The 21,273-nt window shown below is 38.1% G+C and overlaps 2 protein-coding genes and 1 long non-coding RNA gene across 4 annotated transcripts; 1 reads left to right on the forward strand and 2 right to left on the reverse strand.

Annotated features, from left to right (window-relative positions):
- Positions 1 to 1,309: 1,309 nt before the first annotated feature.
- Positions 1,310 to 3,640, reverse strand: LOC114481694 (forkhead box protein J1-B-like). The gene is made up of 3 exons (XM_028476691.1): positions 3,515 to 3,640; positions 2,198 to 2,671; positions 1,310 to 2,080 (listed from the first exon to the last, which is right to left on the reverse strand). The coding sequence occupies exons 1-3, from the start codon at positions 3,530 to 3,532 to the stop codon at positions 1,343 to 1,345; spliced, it is 1,230 nt and encodes a 409-aa protein (XP_028332492.1). The 5' UTR covers positions 3,533 to 3,640; the 3' UTR covers positions 1,310 to 1,342.
- A 2,408-nt stretch (positions 3,641 to 6,048) lies between these two features.
- Positions 6,049 to 7,805, forward strand: LOC114481695 (uncharacterized). Of its 2 annotated transcripts, XR_003676267.1 has the most exons (6): positions 6,049 to 6,503; positions 6,589 to 6,647; positions 6,796 to 6,856; positions 6,957 to 7,070; positions 7,173 to 7,265; positions 7,462 to 7,805. It is a non-coding gene; the product is annotated as an uncharacterized LOC114481695 (long non-coding RNA). The 2 variants fall into 2 exon arrangements; XR_003676266.1 differs by lacking the exon at positions 6,957 to 7,070.
- A 4,352-nt stretch (positions 7,806 to 12,157) lies between these two features.
- Positions 12,158 to 14,663, reverse strand: LOC114481688 (forkhead box protein J1-B-like). Its single transcript, XM_028476684.1, has 3 exons — positions 14,538 to 14,663; positions 13,155 to 13,694; positions 12,158 to 13,037 (listed from the first exon to the last, which is right to left on the reverse strand). Exons 1-3 carry the CDS (start codon positions 14,553 to 14,555, stop codon positions 12,300 to 12,302), a joined length of 1,296 nt encoding a protein of 431 aa, XP_028332485.1. The 5' UTR covers positions 14,556 to 14,663; the 3' UTR covers positions 12,158 to 12,299.
- Between the last annotated feature and the right edge of the window lie 6,610 nt (positions 14,664 to 21,273).

A 21,273-nucleotide genomic window follows, 5' to 3' on the forward strand; every position in this document is an offset into this window, starting at 1 on the left:
GTTGCTCTGCCTCTGTTCTCATAGCGTGTTTTTATGTGTTTGCACATGCTCAGTCAGTTCCTTAAGATGAAAACCATTTACCGTGCTATGCTAAATGCTATACGTACGTTCACAGTGCATTAGTGAATTGATACAGCGTGGCCGCTGCTACGTTCTCTAGTGGGCGGGATTATAACACTACAGTCAGGATGACAGCGCCAGAGACGATTAAGAAACTTTCTTTTGAGGAAAAACGACAGCTTTTAAAAGATGGAGACCAACACCTGAGCTACCAGACCTTCAGCAAAGGTAAGGTCAGAACATTGTTCATATTTTCTACAGTGAATGATAGGATTGACTTTGTGGATGTTGTCATTTTCTCTGTGTTTCTGTGTTTCCAACACAAACAACAGATGTGCTGCCGTGTCATGAGATATATGTTGTTGGGAGAGTATGGAGGCTATATTAAATAGTTGTTTATGTTTCTTTAATGGTGTTTATGATGTTGATTTTGTTAGTTGGATAAATGCTTGTCCATGTGGATCTTATTGGGTTTTTTCTTTCTTATTATGAATTTTATATTTTAATAAGCGCATTGAGATGACTTTGTTGTACATTGTGCTATACAAATAAAGTTGAATTGAATTGAATTAACGATTGCCAGCAGAAACATATGAAATTGTCATTGGTGTTGACATTGGTGGTCTCGATTTGCAACGCCCTGCCTACCCTACCCTAGTTCTCACGGCACGTCACTGTCAATAGCATAACATTTTAGTCATAAGTATTTAAATTAAAAAAGAATACTTGATGAGTCAAACCACCACTAGAGGGCACTTTAAATGTATATTTCTTTTTTATAGCAAAGATATAGTGTGCATTATATTTATCTTGTTGTTTTTTTGTGCAATGCTTTCCTCTAATAATATCAATAATTTGTATTTTGAACCTGTTACTAAAATGTAATTTAAACTATGATGTTTTTGTATTTACAGAGATATTTGTAAAACAACCATTTAGTATTATTATTTTTGTGGTTTATTGCATTTTTTTCCAGTCAACATAGACATAAATCTACACATATTCAAAGTTTAAAATGTGTTGTGTGAAAAATACTCAAAAAATATATATAAATACATAAAACGTTTTTTATTCTTACTAATATATATAAACAAAATTCACAAAAATTAATATTAAAAAAACAAATGAAAATACTAAATAAAATGTAAATTGAAGATTAAAAAAGAAACACAAACTTAAAACATATTTACATATAAACATACACATGTGAATCCAAACATAGATATTCCACATAGATTGTAACGGTGGTGGCATTGAGTAAAGTAATGAGGTAGGAGGATTGTTATAGGACAGTCAGTGTTGGTGGTGGTGGATGGTCACAGGTAGCTGTGAAGAAGCCCTCACTCAGACCAAAGCCTGGATCCAGGGTTGGGGGTACGGTCACTGTGTCCACTTTGACCTCCGCCCCTTCCCCCGACACCGAGGACTCATTGAGATGGTCCTGATGCTGGTACAGATAGTGCTGAGGCGTCTGGAGCTCTGCTACGTTCCCTGTGCCGTCCATGGTGGTGACACACAGGTCCATGTAGCCGTAGGACAGCTGCTGGTTCATCACGTCTCCCCACCACCTTCCCAGCTCTCCTATTGGTTCCTGCATCCCCTCCATCTCACATTCCAGGGACCTCAGAGCAGCGTTGAGGTCAGAATCCTCCAAGGTGCTACAATCACCACCGAGAACTTCCTCCAACGCTGCTGCCAGAATGTCTACCCTCATGGAGTCTGGTTTAGTGGCTAACAGCGGTGTCTTTGTAGACCTGGTGGTTCTTCTGTTGTTTTTGGACAACAGGGGCTTTTGTTCAGGACTCACATCTTCATTAGCAGAAGTTCTTGCAGTGTCCTGATAGCCCTGAAAACCGTTGTTCCTCCTCAGCGTTCTGGTCCTGCCTTTGAAGATGCCGTTGACGAACATGTCTGCATACTCTGAGTCAATCTGCCAGAAACCTCCCTTGCTGGGCTCGTCTTTTTGTTTGGGGACCTTCCTGAAGCACTTGTTGCGGGACAAGGTTTGACGAATAGAGTTCTGTAACAAAGACACAATAAAACCAAGATTTATTACAAAGCCATTGAGCAAATATGAGTAAGTGATGAGAAATGAAGGGAGATGGATACTCAAATAATAAAAGTGGGTGTCACTTACCTTCCAGCTGGGTTCTGCGTGTTTGTAGTAGCAGAAGTTCTCTGTTATCCACTTAAAGATGGTGGACACAGTGACTTTGGGCTGTTTGCTGGCCTGCATGGCCATGCAGATGAGAGAGGCGTGAGAACAAGGTGGTTTGACTTTGGGGTCAGTCTTGTAGACCACCTCCACCAGAGGGATGGGCTGCTCCTGGATGCGGGGATGGGGACCAACGGTGGAGTCATTGCCAAGGCGTCTGAGGAAGAGCTGCTCCTGGGAGGAGGGACACCCGGGGCCACTGGGCCACTCCGGGTCTGAGCTGAGGATGGAGAAGTCCTGGAGCCAGTGGAGACTGGTCAGGGTGTCATCAAGGGGGGCAGGTCCAGACCCTTGGACCTGATCCTCCAGGTACATCTCCAACCTGTCCACCTTAAACCTTTTGGCTCGAGGCATTGGAAAGACCGGCATCCTGGTTTGAGACTGAAGATGCTCCAACTGGCATGGAAAATAAAAGATTGGAAAAATCAACACAAGATTAAAAAAAAAATCCTACTTCCTGTTTAAACATCATAATAAATCACTTCCCTGTGGTCTAAATGACATATCTGTGCTGGGGTTTGACTCCTATTCAGCCTCAGAACAAACTTTAAAGTTCTGCTGCTGGTGTATAAATGTGTGAATGGGTTTGGTCCAGAATACATCAGTGAGATTTTAGTCAGATATAAACAGCTTTAATGTCCTGGAAACAAACAGATTCCACACATTAAAAAGATGAAGGTAAAACTAAATGAAACCTTGACCTGCATGGTCAAAGGTCAACAGAATACAATCAATAAATAAACATTAATATAATTTACACATCATCATTTGCCTTCATAGAATTTAAATATGTCAGTATTTATATGTTTATTTATTCACATTTATATTGAATTAATGCTAAACATGAATCAATACTGTTTGTTTTTAATAAATGAAATTAGTAAAAGTTTCACAAAAAGGTTTCCACACTGTTGGAATGATATATTAAATAAAACAAATCTGACTAAATAGAAAATATTAAATGGATTAGATTTAAGTAGAGTTTTATAACAAAGTAGTTCCAAAGTGCTTTACAATATCAGCTCTCACACAGGATTAGAACTGAATATGTAACTACATTTTTAATCTTATTAAACAAACTGTATTTTTTTCTTTTTTTTACTTGATTCAGGAATTTATCTGAATAAAAAACTATATTTACAATATTACAAATCCAGCAAAATGTACTAACTTGATTCAGGAATATCAGTGAACTAATCATTAAAGTTTACAATATTACTTCTAACGTTGGTGACAAACCTTGATCACTGCTGACATCTGCTGGTCAATGTTTACGGGCTGCTTTTAAAGATATTAGACCTCCTTTAGTCAGTCACTGTTGTAGATCCTGCTGCAAAACTCACACTGCGGTAGATTCTGATCAGCTTTCATCTTTTAGCCTGCGTTACCATGACTACCTGTAAACATTGGCTCAACTGCCACTAGTGGGAAATTTAAAAAATGCATGATTATGAGCAGGGCTCCTGTAGCACTACTTAATACCCTAATACTTTTGTTTTTAGCTTTAAAAAAGTAATTTTGGGGTTAAAAAATCTTGTATCTGTAGAAGTCAATGTGAGCATTAGTTACACTGAGCCAAACAGCGGTGCTTATGTTAAAATAACTACTTATTTATTATAATAAAGACAACTATAGCCCTCTTAAGGCGTAGGGTAGTGTTTGATACATTTATAATGCATAATAATGGCTTCTAGAATACATAAAAACATGTTTTACATGGTAAACACTGCTTTCAGTCATATTGATTATTTTTAATTTTTTCACCTATTTAAAATAAGGACTAGAAGAAAAACATTTAGATACTTTTATTTTAAACGTAATCTTTAACATTTTAAAAAGAGGTCAACAAAACTATGGAAATAAACTAAAAAAGCTCAATTTAAAAAAAAAAACTGTTGAATGTACAAATCTAGACATTAAATTAATGCTTAATCAAAGAAAATGTGCAACATATTTTATAAATAATAAATCAGTGCACACCTGTGGAAGAACTGACATGAAACCAACAGCAGGGTATTATTAAGAAAATATTATGGGTACAATTATTTTGGCATTTATTTCTCCTCATTTATAATGAAATTATTTTCTAAAAAAATAAAAGCAGAAAAAGCACATGAAAAATAACTAATAGTGTTTTTACTGTTTAAAATAAACCACTGCTGCTGAATGTAGTTTATTTTATATCTGATAACGAGTTACATAAAGTTATGGCTGATAAATATCTCTGTGATTGTCTTTAATTAAACCAGATCAGACTTGATGATTTGATCATTAATTACTGAGAGCAGAACTAACAGGATATTTAGGTGTAATTATCACAATAATTACATTACTGTCTAATGGGACCAGCTTTGTTTGAACATATGAAATATAATTAACTTTATGTGTTTATTTCACACAACGTGTGACATGTTAGCTTTTATCCTACGTAAATTAGTGGCCATTTATGGTTTGATGACAGTAAGCCATGTATTTTTAACTTGGTCTCACCGGTGGTTAGCGTTAGCTCTTAGTCCAGTCTGATGTGTCGGTGGGTTAGCTTAGCTTAGTTAGCTTTTCCAGCGTGCATCTGTCTCTCTGGGTGGATCTGGCGGAGGATCTTGGACTGGTTCACTTTGTTGGATGTCTGGTCTTTAACCAAGCACCGGTACATCCACAGTGAAACATGAAACTGCTAATGCACACCGCTACTTTGGAGCAGTTCAAGCCGTTCATCTGCCTACATCCCCCAGAATGCCTTGCGGTTCTGGGTCGCGGGTTGTTTCTGGGTTTTTTCTAACTGAGTTCAGTGAAACTATCAAACATTATCTCACATATTTTCTTTTCGATATATATCGTTATCGATTTATCGGCCAGGCTTATAATCCAGTATATCTGAACGCCTCTCCTAAGCAGAGGTTGAGACGGAGCACCAAGTGAAAACAATTAAACTTTCACTCAGCGCGATTCATGTTTCTGTGTCACATTATTGCTATAGCTATGCTGGACCCCTACACTGAAAGAAATGACTTTTGGGTGTACTAAATTTTATTGTGTAAAACTACATAATTCCAACTTTGTAAAATTAGGTCTCAGTGTTTACTAACTTTTGTCATTTAAAATTGTGTACTAATATGTGATTTAATTATTTAAAATAATGAATTGTATAGGAACTGTAACAATTACTGTAATTTTAGTATAAATCTTTTTTTTTTTTTTTTAATTATTGTAACCATTATGAAAACCCAAGTAAAATTTACTCCAAAAAGATCAGAGCTCAAATTTGAATTGGCACATGCGCAGTGGGACCCTTACAACCCGGGATTCAGTCTGGTAGTCGGTTAGGACGGATTCTTTAACCAAAGGCGAATTCAGTCACAGGAGCTGTTCCAGTACTCCAATGTGCAAACATGTTTTTCGTACAACAATATACATATTTTTTGTTTCAGTATATTATCGCAGACGAGGACGTTAAGAAAACAAGGCACCTGTTTGCAATGCTAGCGCCACAAGCATGGCCACACAAGCCCCTCTACTAAAAAGTTGGAGCTGTATTTTCGCAAATTTTTTTTTTTTACTTCTCGCTACAGGAAAGAACCGAATGCAAACCACTGAAAACAATTAACGCAAAATCCAAATCCATACATTTTCAGCAAGTGTCGCAACTGTTACGGTAAATACTACATATCCCATCATGCTTTGCCTTGGCACGTCACGTGTGCTCGTCAACCAAAACAACGATGGCGGGTGTGTTGACACTGTACGGGAATGCCTGTTCTTTCGTCTGCAAAGAGCTTGTTCTCGTTTCTAAAACTTATCTCTGGGCTGTGAACAGAGGACCGCGCGCTCCCGTTAAGCCCCCCGTGTCCCGGTATGTTAGATTTGGAGCTCGTTCTGGATATCATGCTTTTCATTACAGTCTCACTTTCTCACGATGCAAAACAAAATAACCACTTATGTAAATGCGACTGATACTTATGATTATTACTTATGCTTAACAAATATTAATGGCACGTCTTGTCTTATTATATATATTACTTTTTTATATAAGAGTTGGCTTTTTTGAAGCAGTGAAACCTCTCTCTGTTCATCACCACTAATACATTCTAAAACCCCTATACTGTTTATCAGCTAATTCACGCAATCACAACAACGTGATATTCGTCATTTTGAGTCATTTTCTAAAACCTGTCTTGCAGAAAAGTCCTGAAACTGAAATCCCTCAGATTCATTTGGAACTTTCACTCAGGTAAACATTTAACTATAAACATTTATTGTTTACCAGCTAAATGCTTTGAATAAATAAGTTTTCTTTTTGTATTTTTGTCCTACAGTGACCCATATTTCTCAAAAGACAAACGGCAGGCAGCATAAACCCTTCAAGCACCAGCCGGTATGTTTGATTTGGAATCTCTGTACCAAAATTCCATCAGTGCATGCTTATTACCTGTTAACTATACTGTTATAACAGTTTGGTCACACAATCACAGCAAAGATGATGTCATTAGTAATTTTGAAATGACCTAAAATGTGTCTTTTAGAAAAGGGGAGAGCAAAGTAATCCTAACTGAGACCACTAAGATACTACACACTTTCAGTCTGGTAAGCATTTAACTGTAAACATTATTTATTGTTTGCTAACTAAATTAATTAATTTAATTCCTCATTTCTTTTTTGTTTCTTTTGTAATTTTGTCTTTCAGGGGAGCCATACATTGAAGTCTAGGGAGAGCAGATGTCACAAAGGAGATCCAGTAGGGAAGAAGGGTGGTGCTATTGGAGCTAAACTGAGACCTGTCTTGGACAACCTGAGACAGGTGTGTTTACTTGGTCACAATTGAACCTGTCTTGAACTTGTGCTGAGTGCATTAAATATTTTTTTCTTTACTATTAATAAATTCCTGTCTGACTGTTTACAGGACCAAACTGTTGAGATGAGACGTGGAGATGTGATTCGTGGATTAATGCTCTACCTTGGTGAAAAAGAGGAAGACCTCTTTCTAGATTTCCAGGTAAAATACTTGAAATTTGTATGATTGCCTTTATGATTATTAAATTAGTAATCATTCTGTTACAGACAAAACATACTCAAGTTTATTATTTATTTTAGTTCACTGTAATATAGCTAGGGCATATCATTTTTTACTTTAAACTTGTACGCTGTTGAGTATGTGTTGAAGTAACTATTGCTCTCTTTTATTTATCTAGGTGGACAACTTGGAGGATGTTTGTCAGCACAACATGAAGATCGCTGTTGTTCGTGCTTCCTATGCTGAAGAGCCTGTGGATGTTTCCATTGTTCTTGATGGCAAGGAGATTCTGACTGGATGTGGAAATGCTGCAAAGGCATGTACACTGCTAATGGGTCTCATTTATTCCCTGAATCTTGCTTATCCTCCAACACTGCGTTACACTTTTGAAGTGTTCCAGAAACTTTTCTTAGATTTAGCTGCAATAAAGCTATCCCCCAAAGTACAAAGCCTGAAAATGAAGTTGCTGTCCAAAACTTAAAATATGACATTTTGTTCAGCTTAAGCGACTTGTCATGCCATTGCCGTTATAGCATTTTATGCTAGCAAGTAGTTTTGTTATGGTGAAACACCTGCACATGTTTCAAAGTGGTTTTATTCTTGGATTTCATTTGTAAGCCATTATGTTTTGGAAGTCACTTTTTCATGCAGACTTTAGACAAATTTTTGGTTCTTTGTCTAGTTTAGTTTGTGTCTACTGCAGTGCCAAATACTCTACTGCAATCATTTGTTGCACTAAATACGAAACTGTTCATGAATGTTAATACAGCTGTAAACGCATGCAGCCATTTCTCACAGCTGTGCCTTCAGAAAAGACATTGTGTTTGTTTGTAATAACAATAATTGTTGATTCATTGTTCTTTTAAGTGTAAAACTTGGACAAAAAAGGTTGTCAATAAACAAAAAAGTTGTTGATAAATATTGGCATTTTTGTATTATTGATTTTTCATATTAATTCAATAAAATTAAACATGTTGTAGTTATTACTCATATTTAGTGCTTAATATTTATTTTTGTAATAAGAATAAATAAACTGATGCAACAGATAAAAAATAAATAACATTAAATAAAGTAATCCATTATTGTATATGATCAGCACACATAAAAGTTACTCAGTATTTCTATGACACACACACAGAAATATCCAAAAAATCACATAGACCTTACTTCATTATTTCACATAACCAAGTGTAATAAAACTGATTTAGTAGGGTAAGATTTATTTACAAATACCATTTAGGTTTTACTTGATAAAGGCAAGAGAGTTTTACTTGATTTAGAGTAGTAAAATTTAATTCAAATATCATCATCCAAATACGAGTATTTTTCTAAGTATATGTTATTAGTTATTTCTTTCAGTGGACACTGCACCATTATAGATCTGTACATTAAGATTTAAAGTGTACTAAAGATGTCACAATTACAGATTTTCTCGCTACATTTATTGTCAGAGAATTAATTACGATATTATGATCATCACAATTATTTTTGCTTTTTTTACTGTATTTTCACACTATATATTGAATAATTAAAGTCACATGAACACTTCTTATTGGTCTTGAATATTCATTTATTTTCCTTTCTTTGATACTCTAATAACAAAATAATGTATCAACAATCGAAAATAAACAGAGTACAAGAAAAATGTAAATAATCCCATTTTTAAATTCCGGAATTTAAAAACAAATCATATCTGCTGTGAAAACTATTAACTACAGTATGTCTCCCACAAAGTATAAATCATATAAAGGATAAAGGAGCTGTCTATGAAAATATATAAATATTGAAAATAATATATTATATAATAAATTAATATAAATGAAATATATAATAACTTTCTTCTTGCTTCTCTCAACGAGGACAGTCGCACTCTCTGTTTCTCCCTCCTTCCTTCTTATCTCTCTCCCAGCTGCTGCTTTGTCTGGTCTTGTGAAGCCTAACAAGAGCCTCTCTCTGTAACTCATCCAAAACCGGAATAATGGAATTAATTAGTTGGTCTCTCAGTGCTATCGATCAGATTTTTTCGACAAAAAGAACCGGGGGTGGTGAACCCGCATGTCCAAGCGGGACGTTTGCGGCTGGATACACCCTCGACCCTTGGAACAAGTGGCGAGTTGTGTGTCTGTCCATCCTTTCCGTGGAAGACGTGGAGGACATCTACATGATTGGAATAATGATAGTAGGCATGCTGCTGATCGGAGCTGGTGGCTTCCTCATCTATCGAAAAGTCCGTACTACGCTGGCGACTGTTTTGGAAAAGCTGCCAGTGATTTCTGAAGGATGTAGTAGGGCTCTGAACACTCAGACTCATGTGTTGATCGATATCAAAAGCAAGCAAGAGCTGCTTTTGGATCGTCTACGCGTTATGGATAACAACTGGGAGAAGTTGGAGACCCGGCTTAGAAGTGGAAACTAGGCCATTCATTGGATTACAGCAGAGAGACCCAGGACAGAAGGCTATTGAAATTGACATAGCCTGTATCAAATCACATTGCTTATCTCCCTTTCGGCTCCCCAGCTAGCCAAGGCTAAAGCCAAGGTTGTCTCATCTCTTATCACCAGGAAGTTTCTGCAGACGGCGGCTCTTACCCCCACTCCCTCCCCCCGCTCCTTCCCTACATTCCTCCTGGAACTGTTGATGCTGAACTTTTCCACACGTCATCTGGTTGTCAGTAACGCAGCTACAGGTCTTCAAATTCAAATGCCTCGTTGGCCATCTTTCCCCACCTCCCATCCGCAGCTGCATGGAGGCGTGGTTGCAGCGCCCATTGGCAGCACGCCCATGTCCCCAAATAGCTGGAATCCTGCTGTTCTTCCCACCTGACCCCCTCCCCCAGCCAACCTCCCACCCAACCCTTCCCACATGCCTTGTCTCGAGTTGTTTGACTGTGTCATGCTTACATTTATGTTTGCAGAGGCGGTTTTTTTCCTGGTTTCACACTGCTTTCTCTGTTTAAGGAAATCAGTTTCAAACTGGCAGTTTTTTTCCCCTCACCCCTCCTCTCCTCCTGTTGTTGATCCCTTCTTCACCTAAATATGTGGGCGCCGCAAAAGGCTGCTCCGGTGTGTTGATGTGTCTTCTTTCACTGCAACTACCAAGTCAAATTCCTCGTATTGTTCTAAACTGTACCTGGTCAATAAAGCTGATTCTGATTCTGATTCTGATACTATCAGAAATTTTATTTATTTTATTTATTTATTTATTCAGTTTATTTCCGACATGGTTACATTCACTTTTTTTTTTTTTTTCTTTTTTTTTTTTTCTTTTTTGTACATGCCGAAAAAGGAGACGAGAGAAGCAGTTTGCTTATCCGGGTCCCGTCCCCTGTTTTACCATCGCAAATTTACATGGGTTTACATGTCTCTCTGGTCAAAACATTCTTGAGTTGTTGAACAGTCCTTTTTTGTGTATTCTCATCTGTGTTGTCCTCCTCCTCTCTATCGTTGTTCGTGTTGGCCTTGTTCCCTGCCAGACGGTGTTAGCATTCCTCCAGTTCAAGAATAGTTCCTCTTTCGAAGGTGTTTGGAAGGTTTTTTCCCTTTTCATCCATAATGTCACCACTCGGGAATGTCTCTTTTGGACACACAAGTTTGCAGCTTGTTTTGTCTCTACATCAAGGCTAATTCAGCTGTTGTTAGTTCTATTGGCAGTGTTGTATTCTCCACTGTCAGATCCAACTTGTATAAACACATTATTATATCATAAACACATTATTATATCTTAGTTCAAAAGCAAGGTAGTAATTTCATTGTACAAAAAAACGTGTTTCTAACTGCACATATGACAATAAACACTTTGAATTTAAATTTAATGTAATCCTTAATCACCCCACCACCTAGCAATTGAAATGAATAAATGACAGACCTTTTTTACTCTTGGTTTCCACATTGAATTCAGTCTCCGTAAAATAATCACAGTCTGAGTTTTGTTTCCAGTGTTTATATAGATCTGGGTCCATATCCATGATTACCATCAGTAGTGTTGATGTTTAGGTGGATCCTTCGTATTTTCCCAAGTCTTCCATCGTTTTGATGAGAAATGGTTTTCCGTCCTCTTCTTCCAGAATATAAATCCTGCAGTTTTTTGACCACGTCTTCACAATTTTCCCTCCTTTTTTCATTTGGCGTGCCTTCCATGCAATGCTTGCATTTTGTTTCGTCAGGTTTTCATTGATGTACACCTTCGTTCCCTTCAGTTTATTTCCTTGCCTCAGGAGTTGTCCTTTGAATTTTATATTTTAATAAGCGCATTGAGATGACTTTGTTGTACATTGTGCTATACAAATAAAGTTGAATTGAATTGAATTAACGATTGCCAGCAGAAACATATGAAATTGTCATTGGTGTTGACATTGGTGGTCTCGATTTGCAACGCCCTGCCTACCCTACCCTAGTTCTCACGGCACGTCACTGTCAATAGCATAACATTTTAGTCATAAGTATTTAAATTAAAAAAGAATACTTGATGAGTCAAACCACCACTAGAGGGCACTTTAAATGTATATTTCTTTTTTATAGCAAAGATATAGTGTGCATTATATTTATCTTGTTTTTTTGTGCAATGCTTTCCTCTAATAATATCAATAATTTGTATTTTGAACCTGTTACTAAGATGTAAATTTAAACTATGATGTTTTTGTGTTTACAGAGATATTTGTAAAACAACCATTTAGTATTATTATTTTTGTGGTTTATTGCATTTTTTTCCAGTCAACATAGACATAAATCTACACATATTCAAAGTTTAAAATGTATTGTGTGAAAAATACTCGAAAAAAATATATAAATACATAAAACGTTTTTTATTCTTACTAATATATATAAACAAAATTCACAAAAATTAATATTAAAAAAACAAATGAAAATACTAAATAAAATGTAAATTGAAGATTAAAAAAGAAACACAAACTTAAAACATATTTACATATATACATACACATGTGAATCCAAACATAGATATTCCACATAGATTGTAACGGTGGTGGCATTGAGTAAAGTAATGAGGTAGGAGGATTGTTATAGGACAGTCAGTGTTGGTGGTGGTGGATGGTCACAGGTAGCTGTGAAGAAGCCCTCACTCAGACCAAAGCCTGGATCCAGGGTTGGGGGTACGGTCACTGTGTCCACTTTGACCCCCGCCCCTTCCCCCGACACCGAGGACTCATTGAGATGGTCCTGATGCTGGTACAGATAGTGCTGAGGCGTCTGGAGCTCTGCTACGTTCCCTGTGCCGTCCATGGTGGTGACACACAGGTCCATGTAGCCGTAGGACAGCTGCTGGTTCATCACGTCTCCCCACCACCTTCCCAGCTCTCCTATTGGTTCCTGCATCCCCTCCATCTCACATTCCAGGGACCTCAGAGCAGCGTTGAGGTCAGAATCCTCCAAGGTGCTACAATCACCACCGAGAACTTCCTCCAACGCTGCTGCCAGAATGTCTACCCTCATGGAGTCTGGTTTAGTGGCTAACAGCGGTTTCTTTGTAGACCTGGTGGTTCTTCTGTTGTTTTTGGACAACAGGGGCTTTTGTTCAGGACTCACATCTTCATTAGCAGAAGTTCTTGCAGTGTCCTGATAGCCCTGAAAACCGTTGTTCCTCCTCAGCGTTCTGGTCCTGCCTTTGAAGATGCCGTTGACGAACATGTCTGCATACTCTGGGTCAATCTGCCAGAAACCTCCCTTGCTGGGCTCGTCTTTTTGTTTGGGGACCTTCCTGAAGCACTTGTTGCGGGACAAGGTTTGACGAATAGAGTTCTTTAACAAAGACAAAATAAAACCAAGATTTATTACAAAGCCATTGAGCAAATATGAATAAGTGATGAGAAATGAAGGGAGATGGATACTCAAATAATAAAAGTGGGTGTCACTTACCTTCCAGCTGGGTTCTGCATGTTTGTAGTAGCAGAAGTTCTCTGTTATCCACTTAAAGATGGTGGACACAGTGACTTTGGGCTGTTTGCTGGCCTGCATGGCCATGCAGATGAGAGAGGCGTGAGAACAAGGTGGTTTGACTTTGGGGTCAGTCTTGTAGACCACCTCCACCAGAGGGATGGGCTGCTCCTGGATGCGGGGATGGGGACCAACGGTGGAGTCGCTGCCGAGGTACTGAGCCATCCCGGGGGCTGCGGTGTCTCCCACGGCGAGGCTGGACGGAGAGTCGTTGCCAAGGCGTCTGAGGAAGAGCTGCTCCTGGGAGGAGGGACACCCGGGGCCACTGGGCCACTCCGGGTCTGAGCTGAGGATGGAGAAGTCCTGGAGCCAGTGGAGGCTGGTCAGGGTGTCATCAAGGGGGGTAGGTCCAGACCCTTGGACCTGATCCTCCAGGTACATCTCCAACCTGTCCACCTTAAACCTTTTGGCTCGAGGCATTGGAAAGACCGGCATCCTGGTTTGAGACTGAAGATGCTCCAACTGGCATGGAAAATAAAAGATTGGAAAAATCAACACAAAATTAAAAAAAAATCCTACTTCCTGTTTAAACATCATAATAAATCACTTCCCTGTGGTCTAAATGACATATCTGTGCTGGGGTTTGACTCCTATTCAGCCTCAGAACAAACTTTAAAGTTCTGCTGCTGGTGTATAAATGTGTGAATGGGTTTGGTCCAGAATACATCAGTGAGATTTTAGTCAGATATAAACAGCTTTAATGTCCTGGAAACAAACAGATTCCACACATTAAAAAGATGAAGGTAAAACTAAATGAAACCTTGACCTGCATGGTCAAAGGTCAACAGAATACAATCAATAAATAAACATTAATATAATTTACACATCATCATTTGCCTTCATAGAATTTAAATATGTCAGTATTTATATGTTTATTTATTTACATTTATATTGAATTAATGCTAAACATGAATCAATACTGTTTGTTTTTAATAAATGAAATTAGTAAAAGTTTCACAAAAAGGTTTCCACACTGTTGGAATGATATATTAAATAAAACAATTCTGACTAAATAGTAAATGTTAAAATGGATTAGATTTAAGTAGAGTTTTATAACAAAGTAGTTCCAAAGTGCTTTACAATATCAGCTCTCACACAGGATTAGAACTGAATATGTAACTACATTTTTCATCTTATTAAACAAACTGTATTTTTTTCTTTTTTTTACTTGATTCAGGAATTTATCTGAATAAATAACTATATTTACAATATTACAAATCCAGCAAAATTTACTAACTTGATTCAGGAATATCAGTGAATTAATCATTAAAGTTTACAATATTAGTTCTAACGTTGGTGACAAACCTTGATCACTGCTGACATCTGCTGGTCAATGTTTACGGGCTGCTTTTAAAGATATTAGACCTCCTTTAGTCAGTCACTGTTGTAGATCCTGCTGCAAAACTCACACTGCGGTAGATTCTGATCAGCTTTCATCTTTTAGCCTGCGTTACCATGACTACCTGTAAACATTGGCTCAACTGCCACTAGTGGGAAATTTAAAAAATGCATGATTATGAGCAGGGCTCCTTTAGCACTACTTAATACCCTAATACTTTTGTTTTTAGCTTTAAAAAAGTAATTTTGGGGTTAAAAAATCTTGTATCTGTAGAAGTCAATGTGAGCATTAGTTACACTGAGCCAAACAGCGGTGCTTATGTTAAAATAACTACTTATTTATTATAATAAAGACAACTATAGCCCTCTTAAGGCGTAGTGTAGTGTTTGATACATTTATAATGCATAATAATGGCTTCTAGAATACATAAAAACATGTTTTACATGGTAAACACTGCTTTCAGTCATTAAGAGCAATGCTGAATTTAACATTTATTCATGAAATTTATCTCAGTTTATTTAAACAAAATGGGAATATAATCATGCTTACATTCACCAGTCATCTTTTTACAAAATAAATAAATACAATTAAATAAATAAGTAAAATAAATTAAAACATTTAAAAACAATAAAACAAAATAAATGTTAAGGGTTTAGAGCAGTGATAACTGGTGGGTCTGGACCCAAAAGTGGGTCGTGAACCTCTACTCGGTGGGTCACGAACAGCAGGTCAAAAATAAATTAACTTACAGTCTCTAATTTTGGACTTTTATTTTATTTTGAAAGAAACTTTTCTTTTGACAGGCATGCCGTGAAGTGCATGTTGCCCAGGAAAAATATAGATTATGTTTTTGAAAAAAAAAAAAGATTGTATATATGTGTGTGTTTTCAACAGTTATTTTTGAAAAACTGAATTTGGTTTGTTGAATTTTGAGTTATTGAAGATGGCGATATTCTCTCAGGATTAAATGTCATATTTTGGTTCCCCTGGTTGTATATTAAAACAATTAAATTAAATATAATAACATCCTACATTGACTTTGAAAGTTTTCATTTTGTTGGTGACTACATGGAAAATATAGTCTTACAGTAGCAAGAGAGCAACTCTAACACTGATATATAATAATCAATCTGATACTCCTACACACATATATATATATATATATATATATATATATATATATATATATATGTATATACTATAAGGCTATAAGGTGCACTTAAAATCCTTTAATTTTCTCAAAAATCGACAGTGTGCCTTATAAACACGTGCGCCTTATACAGTATACTTATGAATTAACACTTCACTTTTAACAGCAATCGCTAACTTTCCAGTGCATTGATTGATTGATTGATTGATAGATTGATTATTGATATGCTCGCGCTAGGTATTGATTTTTAGTTATTTATTTATTTATTTACTCATTTATTTTATTTTATTTTTCAAAACCTTTTATGTTTTTTCACTAAAATGTGCAGGTCGGTCTTCACAGAAATTTTGTCACAAAGAACCAATATTTTGATTATTGGAATATTGCACTATAATTGTGTCACTGGTAAGAAAGACCCTATTTTTTGTTTACAGAAAGCACTATTGGAAATACTTATTCATTTGCATTAGTACACTTATTTACAAAAATGTTGCACTAAAATAGTGTCACTTTTTTAATTTATTGTCTTTCAGAGATATCAAATACATTTTTTTATTTTTTCACTTAATCTTTTTTTTTCGTTATGTCATAGATTATTGTAGACTGATTTCTGACCAATATATCGATAATCACAGTATCGTCATATTTTGAGATAATTGCTATTGTGAGCTTTGTATCATGTATTGTATCGTATTGTGAAGTACCCAGAGGTTCCCACCCCTATTCTAAATCACTTGTCTCAACAAACTACAGTACAGATCAGATCACATAAATCTACATAGGCACAAACAAATGATTAATGTCTATTATCTCAACCGGAGAAGCAACAAATAATTAAAACAATGCAAAAATTCCAAGACTAATCTCTGGAGAGTAAATTGTGATGTTACACTGAGCTGTAGCGTTACGTCATTACTCTGAACTAATTCATAATTACCACATTGTACGACGTGACTTAATTACTAACTCAAAACCTCTCTGGGCCGCGTTTCGACGACCCGTGAAAAGGTCGTCGTTGTCGTACTGCCATTCATAAAGCCGTCCGGTGTCCTCATCGGTCCTTTCGGGAAACAAAACTCACGTTCTGTATTGTTATGCGGCAATAGGGATGCTTCTATATCATTATCACAGCAGGCCACACAAATGCTATAGAAACACACATAACGATATTTAATCTAAGTTCCTTACAGATCCTGGCTGGAAAATATGCTTGATGACTTACCATAATATCATTTAAAAAGAATAAAGTTGTAGTGGGCAGAGCCCACTGCAGACGAGCTTCGTCCCCAGCTAGTCTGCAGCTAACTCTGGCATACAGCTAATTACTAGCAAGCAGCTAACTTTAGCAGGCAGCAACAAATACCCTCAATGCATTACATTATGCCTTAACCAATCCTTGGACCGGCTTCCTCCATCTCCGCGTTGAAGTGACGCTTGCAAGTTGCAATGCATCATGGGGCGGTTGAGTGCGCATGTAGTGTACACCCATGTACACTTAAAAATATGTCCGGAAATAGTACAAATCCGGTATTTCTGACGGCCATTATCTGTGCACACTATTGGAATGGGACCACTACGCACTAAATATGAGTGACAATAGTGCGTACTGCACCATTTCGAACACGGCCAATGTTTTAATCTTGACTGACATGTTTTCCAAGTTCACACAGGCCATGCCAACCTGAGACCAGCGGGCCATCATCACGGTGGCAAAGTGCCTGGTGAAGGGGTGGATTCAAACCCACCCACCAAGGATGCACAACTGTATCCGGGATAGATACATCTTCAAGGAGGAAAACATCAACCTTCCGGGACGTCCAGCGGGCCCATTTCGAACTCTATCCAAAAACCAAGCACATATTCAGACTCAGGGGAATAAAACAAGTCTGCTGATACCACATTTTTTAAAAAATGAAGACTTTTTTTTGACCCCAAAAATAGGGCCTTTTTGGCTTTAGCGGGCGCAATTTGGACTTTACCCAAAGACCAAGCACATATTCGGACTCGAGGGGACAAGACCTTTCCGTTGATACCATGATTGGCCCATTCTGAGCACTTTTAAAACAGTATTTTACATATAAATATTGCATTTATCCATGGTTGAATCATGTATATGTATCGCACGATTACACGTGAATTAGCGAGATCTTATGAGTCCTTGCTGCAACAGATGCGCAGCAAAACCGGAGGCGGTGGGGATTGATGGACTGCAGATTGCGCTGAAGTTACACAGCTGAGCAGTTTCGGTGCAGATACACATCCAGTGGAAATCCAGGATAAGACTCTGCGCAGCAAGGAGCTGTTTACACACTTTCTAAAAGCGACAAGTCCTGAATGTGGTTAGCGACATGAAAACATTTTGTCACACATTTCAGCCTTAATGAAGGGAAAAGTCAAAAGTGGTAAAAAGTGCCATCTTCAATTTCTTTCATCATTGGGTGTTGATTGCTTGATGCTTTTAAATGTATCTTCTCTCTGACTCTCTCCACTGAGCTCTAAACAGAATGTGTCAGGGTATGGCCTCTGTGGTGGGGGGGGAGTTGTTGTGGGGTGGCAGTGCCCGGTTTGGGGTGCTTGTGTGCACTAGTCATTTCTAGCATTCAAAACACACTAATGCATAACTTCACTTATTCACAGTTTTTGAGTCAATTATCAACCCTTTACCCTAAATAACAATATTGAAATAAACAATCTGTGCATATTTACATCCATGCAGTTCCCATATACAATGGTGTCAGTATAACTAACAAACATACAGATTTAACATCTGCTTAAAAGAATAATGTACCTAGTTACATAGTTTGTCACTGCTGATCATTACCTGCAACATATATTTACCCAGTATTTTAATAGTGTAAGGCCTGGTTCACATTTTAAACATTGTATTACTTATGTGGTTTGTGTACAAATAACTGAACACTTTTACTAGCAGCTTTACCCAACAAAATCACCCAACTGTTGTTACAAAATATTTACAGATGCTTAACACAATAAACTCTTAAGTATATTAAAATATAAGGAGCCTACACATCAATAAATTCTAGGTCGCCATTTTGACAACCGTCTAAATGTGGGCCGCCACAAGGACGGGCAGTAAACATCTAATCTGGCCAAAGAAATATACTTCGCACACTCAATCCAACCAAAATATCCTGTCTCACAGGTATTCAAAAGGCTTCAAATGTTTGGGTGAATATTACACACAATTTAGAAGACACGATGATCTGTCAGTTTTATCGTTCCGCAGGCCGCATAAAGTCTGAGGAACGGAAAGCTGAAAGCCCATATTAAGCAACTGAGACAACACTTCCCCCTTGAGGCCAAAATGGAAAACTGCACCGTCTGTGCAGGCTGTCTACACTATGTTAAATGTGGCCCCACTACTTAAAAAAAAACTTACAAAAAAACAAACATAAGGATTACCAATTGTAACCATACATTTGTAGGCGTAAATGAACGTATTTTATTGCATAATTGTGACCATCACCAGCCCTCCCTAAGGAAGGGTAAGAAACACTTTATTATAGGGAGGATATAAAAAGAGAGGGCAGTGTTACACCTAAGTGAGGGGGAAGGGACCAGAGAAGAGGAGGTCAGGGTAGGAAAATGGAAGGGGTGGGGAAAAATCAAGTGTTTTAAGGTGAGAATGAGATGTGATGTTATCGTTTTGCATAATGTGCTTATTGTGTTGTGTAATCAGTTCAGCCAGTTTGGTGACAAGTGGAGAAATGTAAGGTGGTGTATAATGGATAATGGTGGTGGTCGTGAACAGAGAGAAGGAGGGAGTAATTATACCAAAAACTGGTATTTGGGATCAACGTGTCTAAGGTTAAACCCAATGCAAGCTTATCCCACAGCCCAAGGCCAGTGCATCCTTGACCAATGTTAGTGCAAGGACCGCTTCTGCAAACCCAGGCGCCGCCCCGAGCCCAAAAAAACTTGCCAGGCTGGCCAAAACGAAGGGAGCCAAAGAGCCCCAGGCCACCCCCATGACTGAGCAGCCTCCCCAGATGCACAAGAGATCCCAGGCAGAGAGGCAGCCACCGCCCCCATACACACACCCGAGAAGTCCCAAAAGAGCCGAGAACCCAGTGCGCCCCGCCACCGCCCCCAACTTAGAAGATTAAGGAGCCCCACGCCCCGGGAGACAGCCAGGACTGCCCCGGACAGGCAGCCAGCGGGCGCCTACCAGCAGAGACCGGATCCCAGGCCAGAAGGAACTGGAACAGGAGTTGCCCGCCCAAGGATGACAGACGCTTTCTTGGCCGCCTGGGGCACCAAGGTGATGCTACATGTCGCCTCACTGGCACCCCAGATCAGCCTTCATTGATGTTTTACAGAACCATGCTTGTGGATGTGCTTAAGGTGTAAATGGTTCACATCAGGTATTGATTCTTTCAGTATTTTGGGCCAAATTAATCCTTTTTTTTGTAGGACTTGCTGATAAAACCTAAAATCAACATTTCCCTGTGGAATAGTCCGGTCAAGGTTGGTGATAGGGAAACAACATCAGAGGGGTATTCCATAAAGCGGGTTATGTTCAAACTCTGAGTATGTTCAGGCTCAAATAAGGGAAACTCTGAGTATCCCATTCCAAATAGCGAGGTATGTTCTTCTCTGAGTATGTTACCATGGCAACATTGTCCGTGAAGTAAACCTGGTCGCTGGCAGGTTTTATCAAAGAAACCCTGGGTTTCTACCTGGCTCCGCCCACCTGAACACAGTTTCTGAACACTTTAATAAACCTTAACACTTTTCTCTGAAACACATTAGTAACATCACACACCACAGACGTGATCACGTCATTACTAATGTGTTGCTTTATGGTTTTTTTTTTTTGTTGTGCAAACGGTAGTTTTCTTTCTAACATTGTGGATACAGATCATTAAGTGAAACACACTGAGAGGTTGATCTGCATTAAAACATCTACTGACGTCTGTAGTAAAGTTCACTGAATACAAACCAGTGGATAATATAAAGGAGGAGATGATCATTTAAATTAATCCACTTTTAAGGCTCAATAGTTTTATATTGTTATACAGTTAAATCTGTAGATCATGTGTCTTTGAAGTTATGATGGTGCAGTGAACTGTGACGCTGCGCTTTTAATGACGAGTTGCTGGTTCGCGTCCTGCTTCAGTGTTTTTTTATGACATTTTTTAGGACGTTGAGATGACTCTGGCGACAATATTACATAAAAAATCAATATAAATGATGCGATATCAAGCAGCATTTACTGTCTTTATATCCAGTGTAACAGGAGGACTCTCTATGCAGACATCCTATGCTGCTGACACGCCTCCTCAGACACATTTTATATATTATTCACCTCTAGTCACATCACTGAAGCAATAAAGTGATGAAGTGACCAAAAAGTGTGACTAATTATGGGTGATTTAAGCCACTATAGTCACTGAAGACTGAACACACCTTTAGAACAGGCTCATATTCATCAAACAATGGCTTTTTTCACCCATTACGGTGAATAATTCAATATTTTCCGTTTGGTTGCCATGGCAGCTCGATTAAATCTCTGATCCATTGATGATGGC

Source organism: Gouania willdenowi, chromosome 19, assembly GCF_900634775.1.
Source record: "Gouania willdenowi chromosome 19, fGouWil2.1, whole genome shotgun sequence".
NCBI lineage: Eukaryota > Metazoa > Chordata > Actinopteri > Blenniiformes > Gobiesocidae > Gouania > Gouania willdenowi.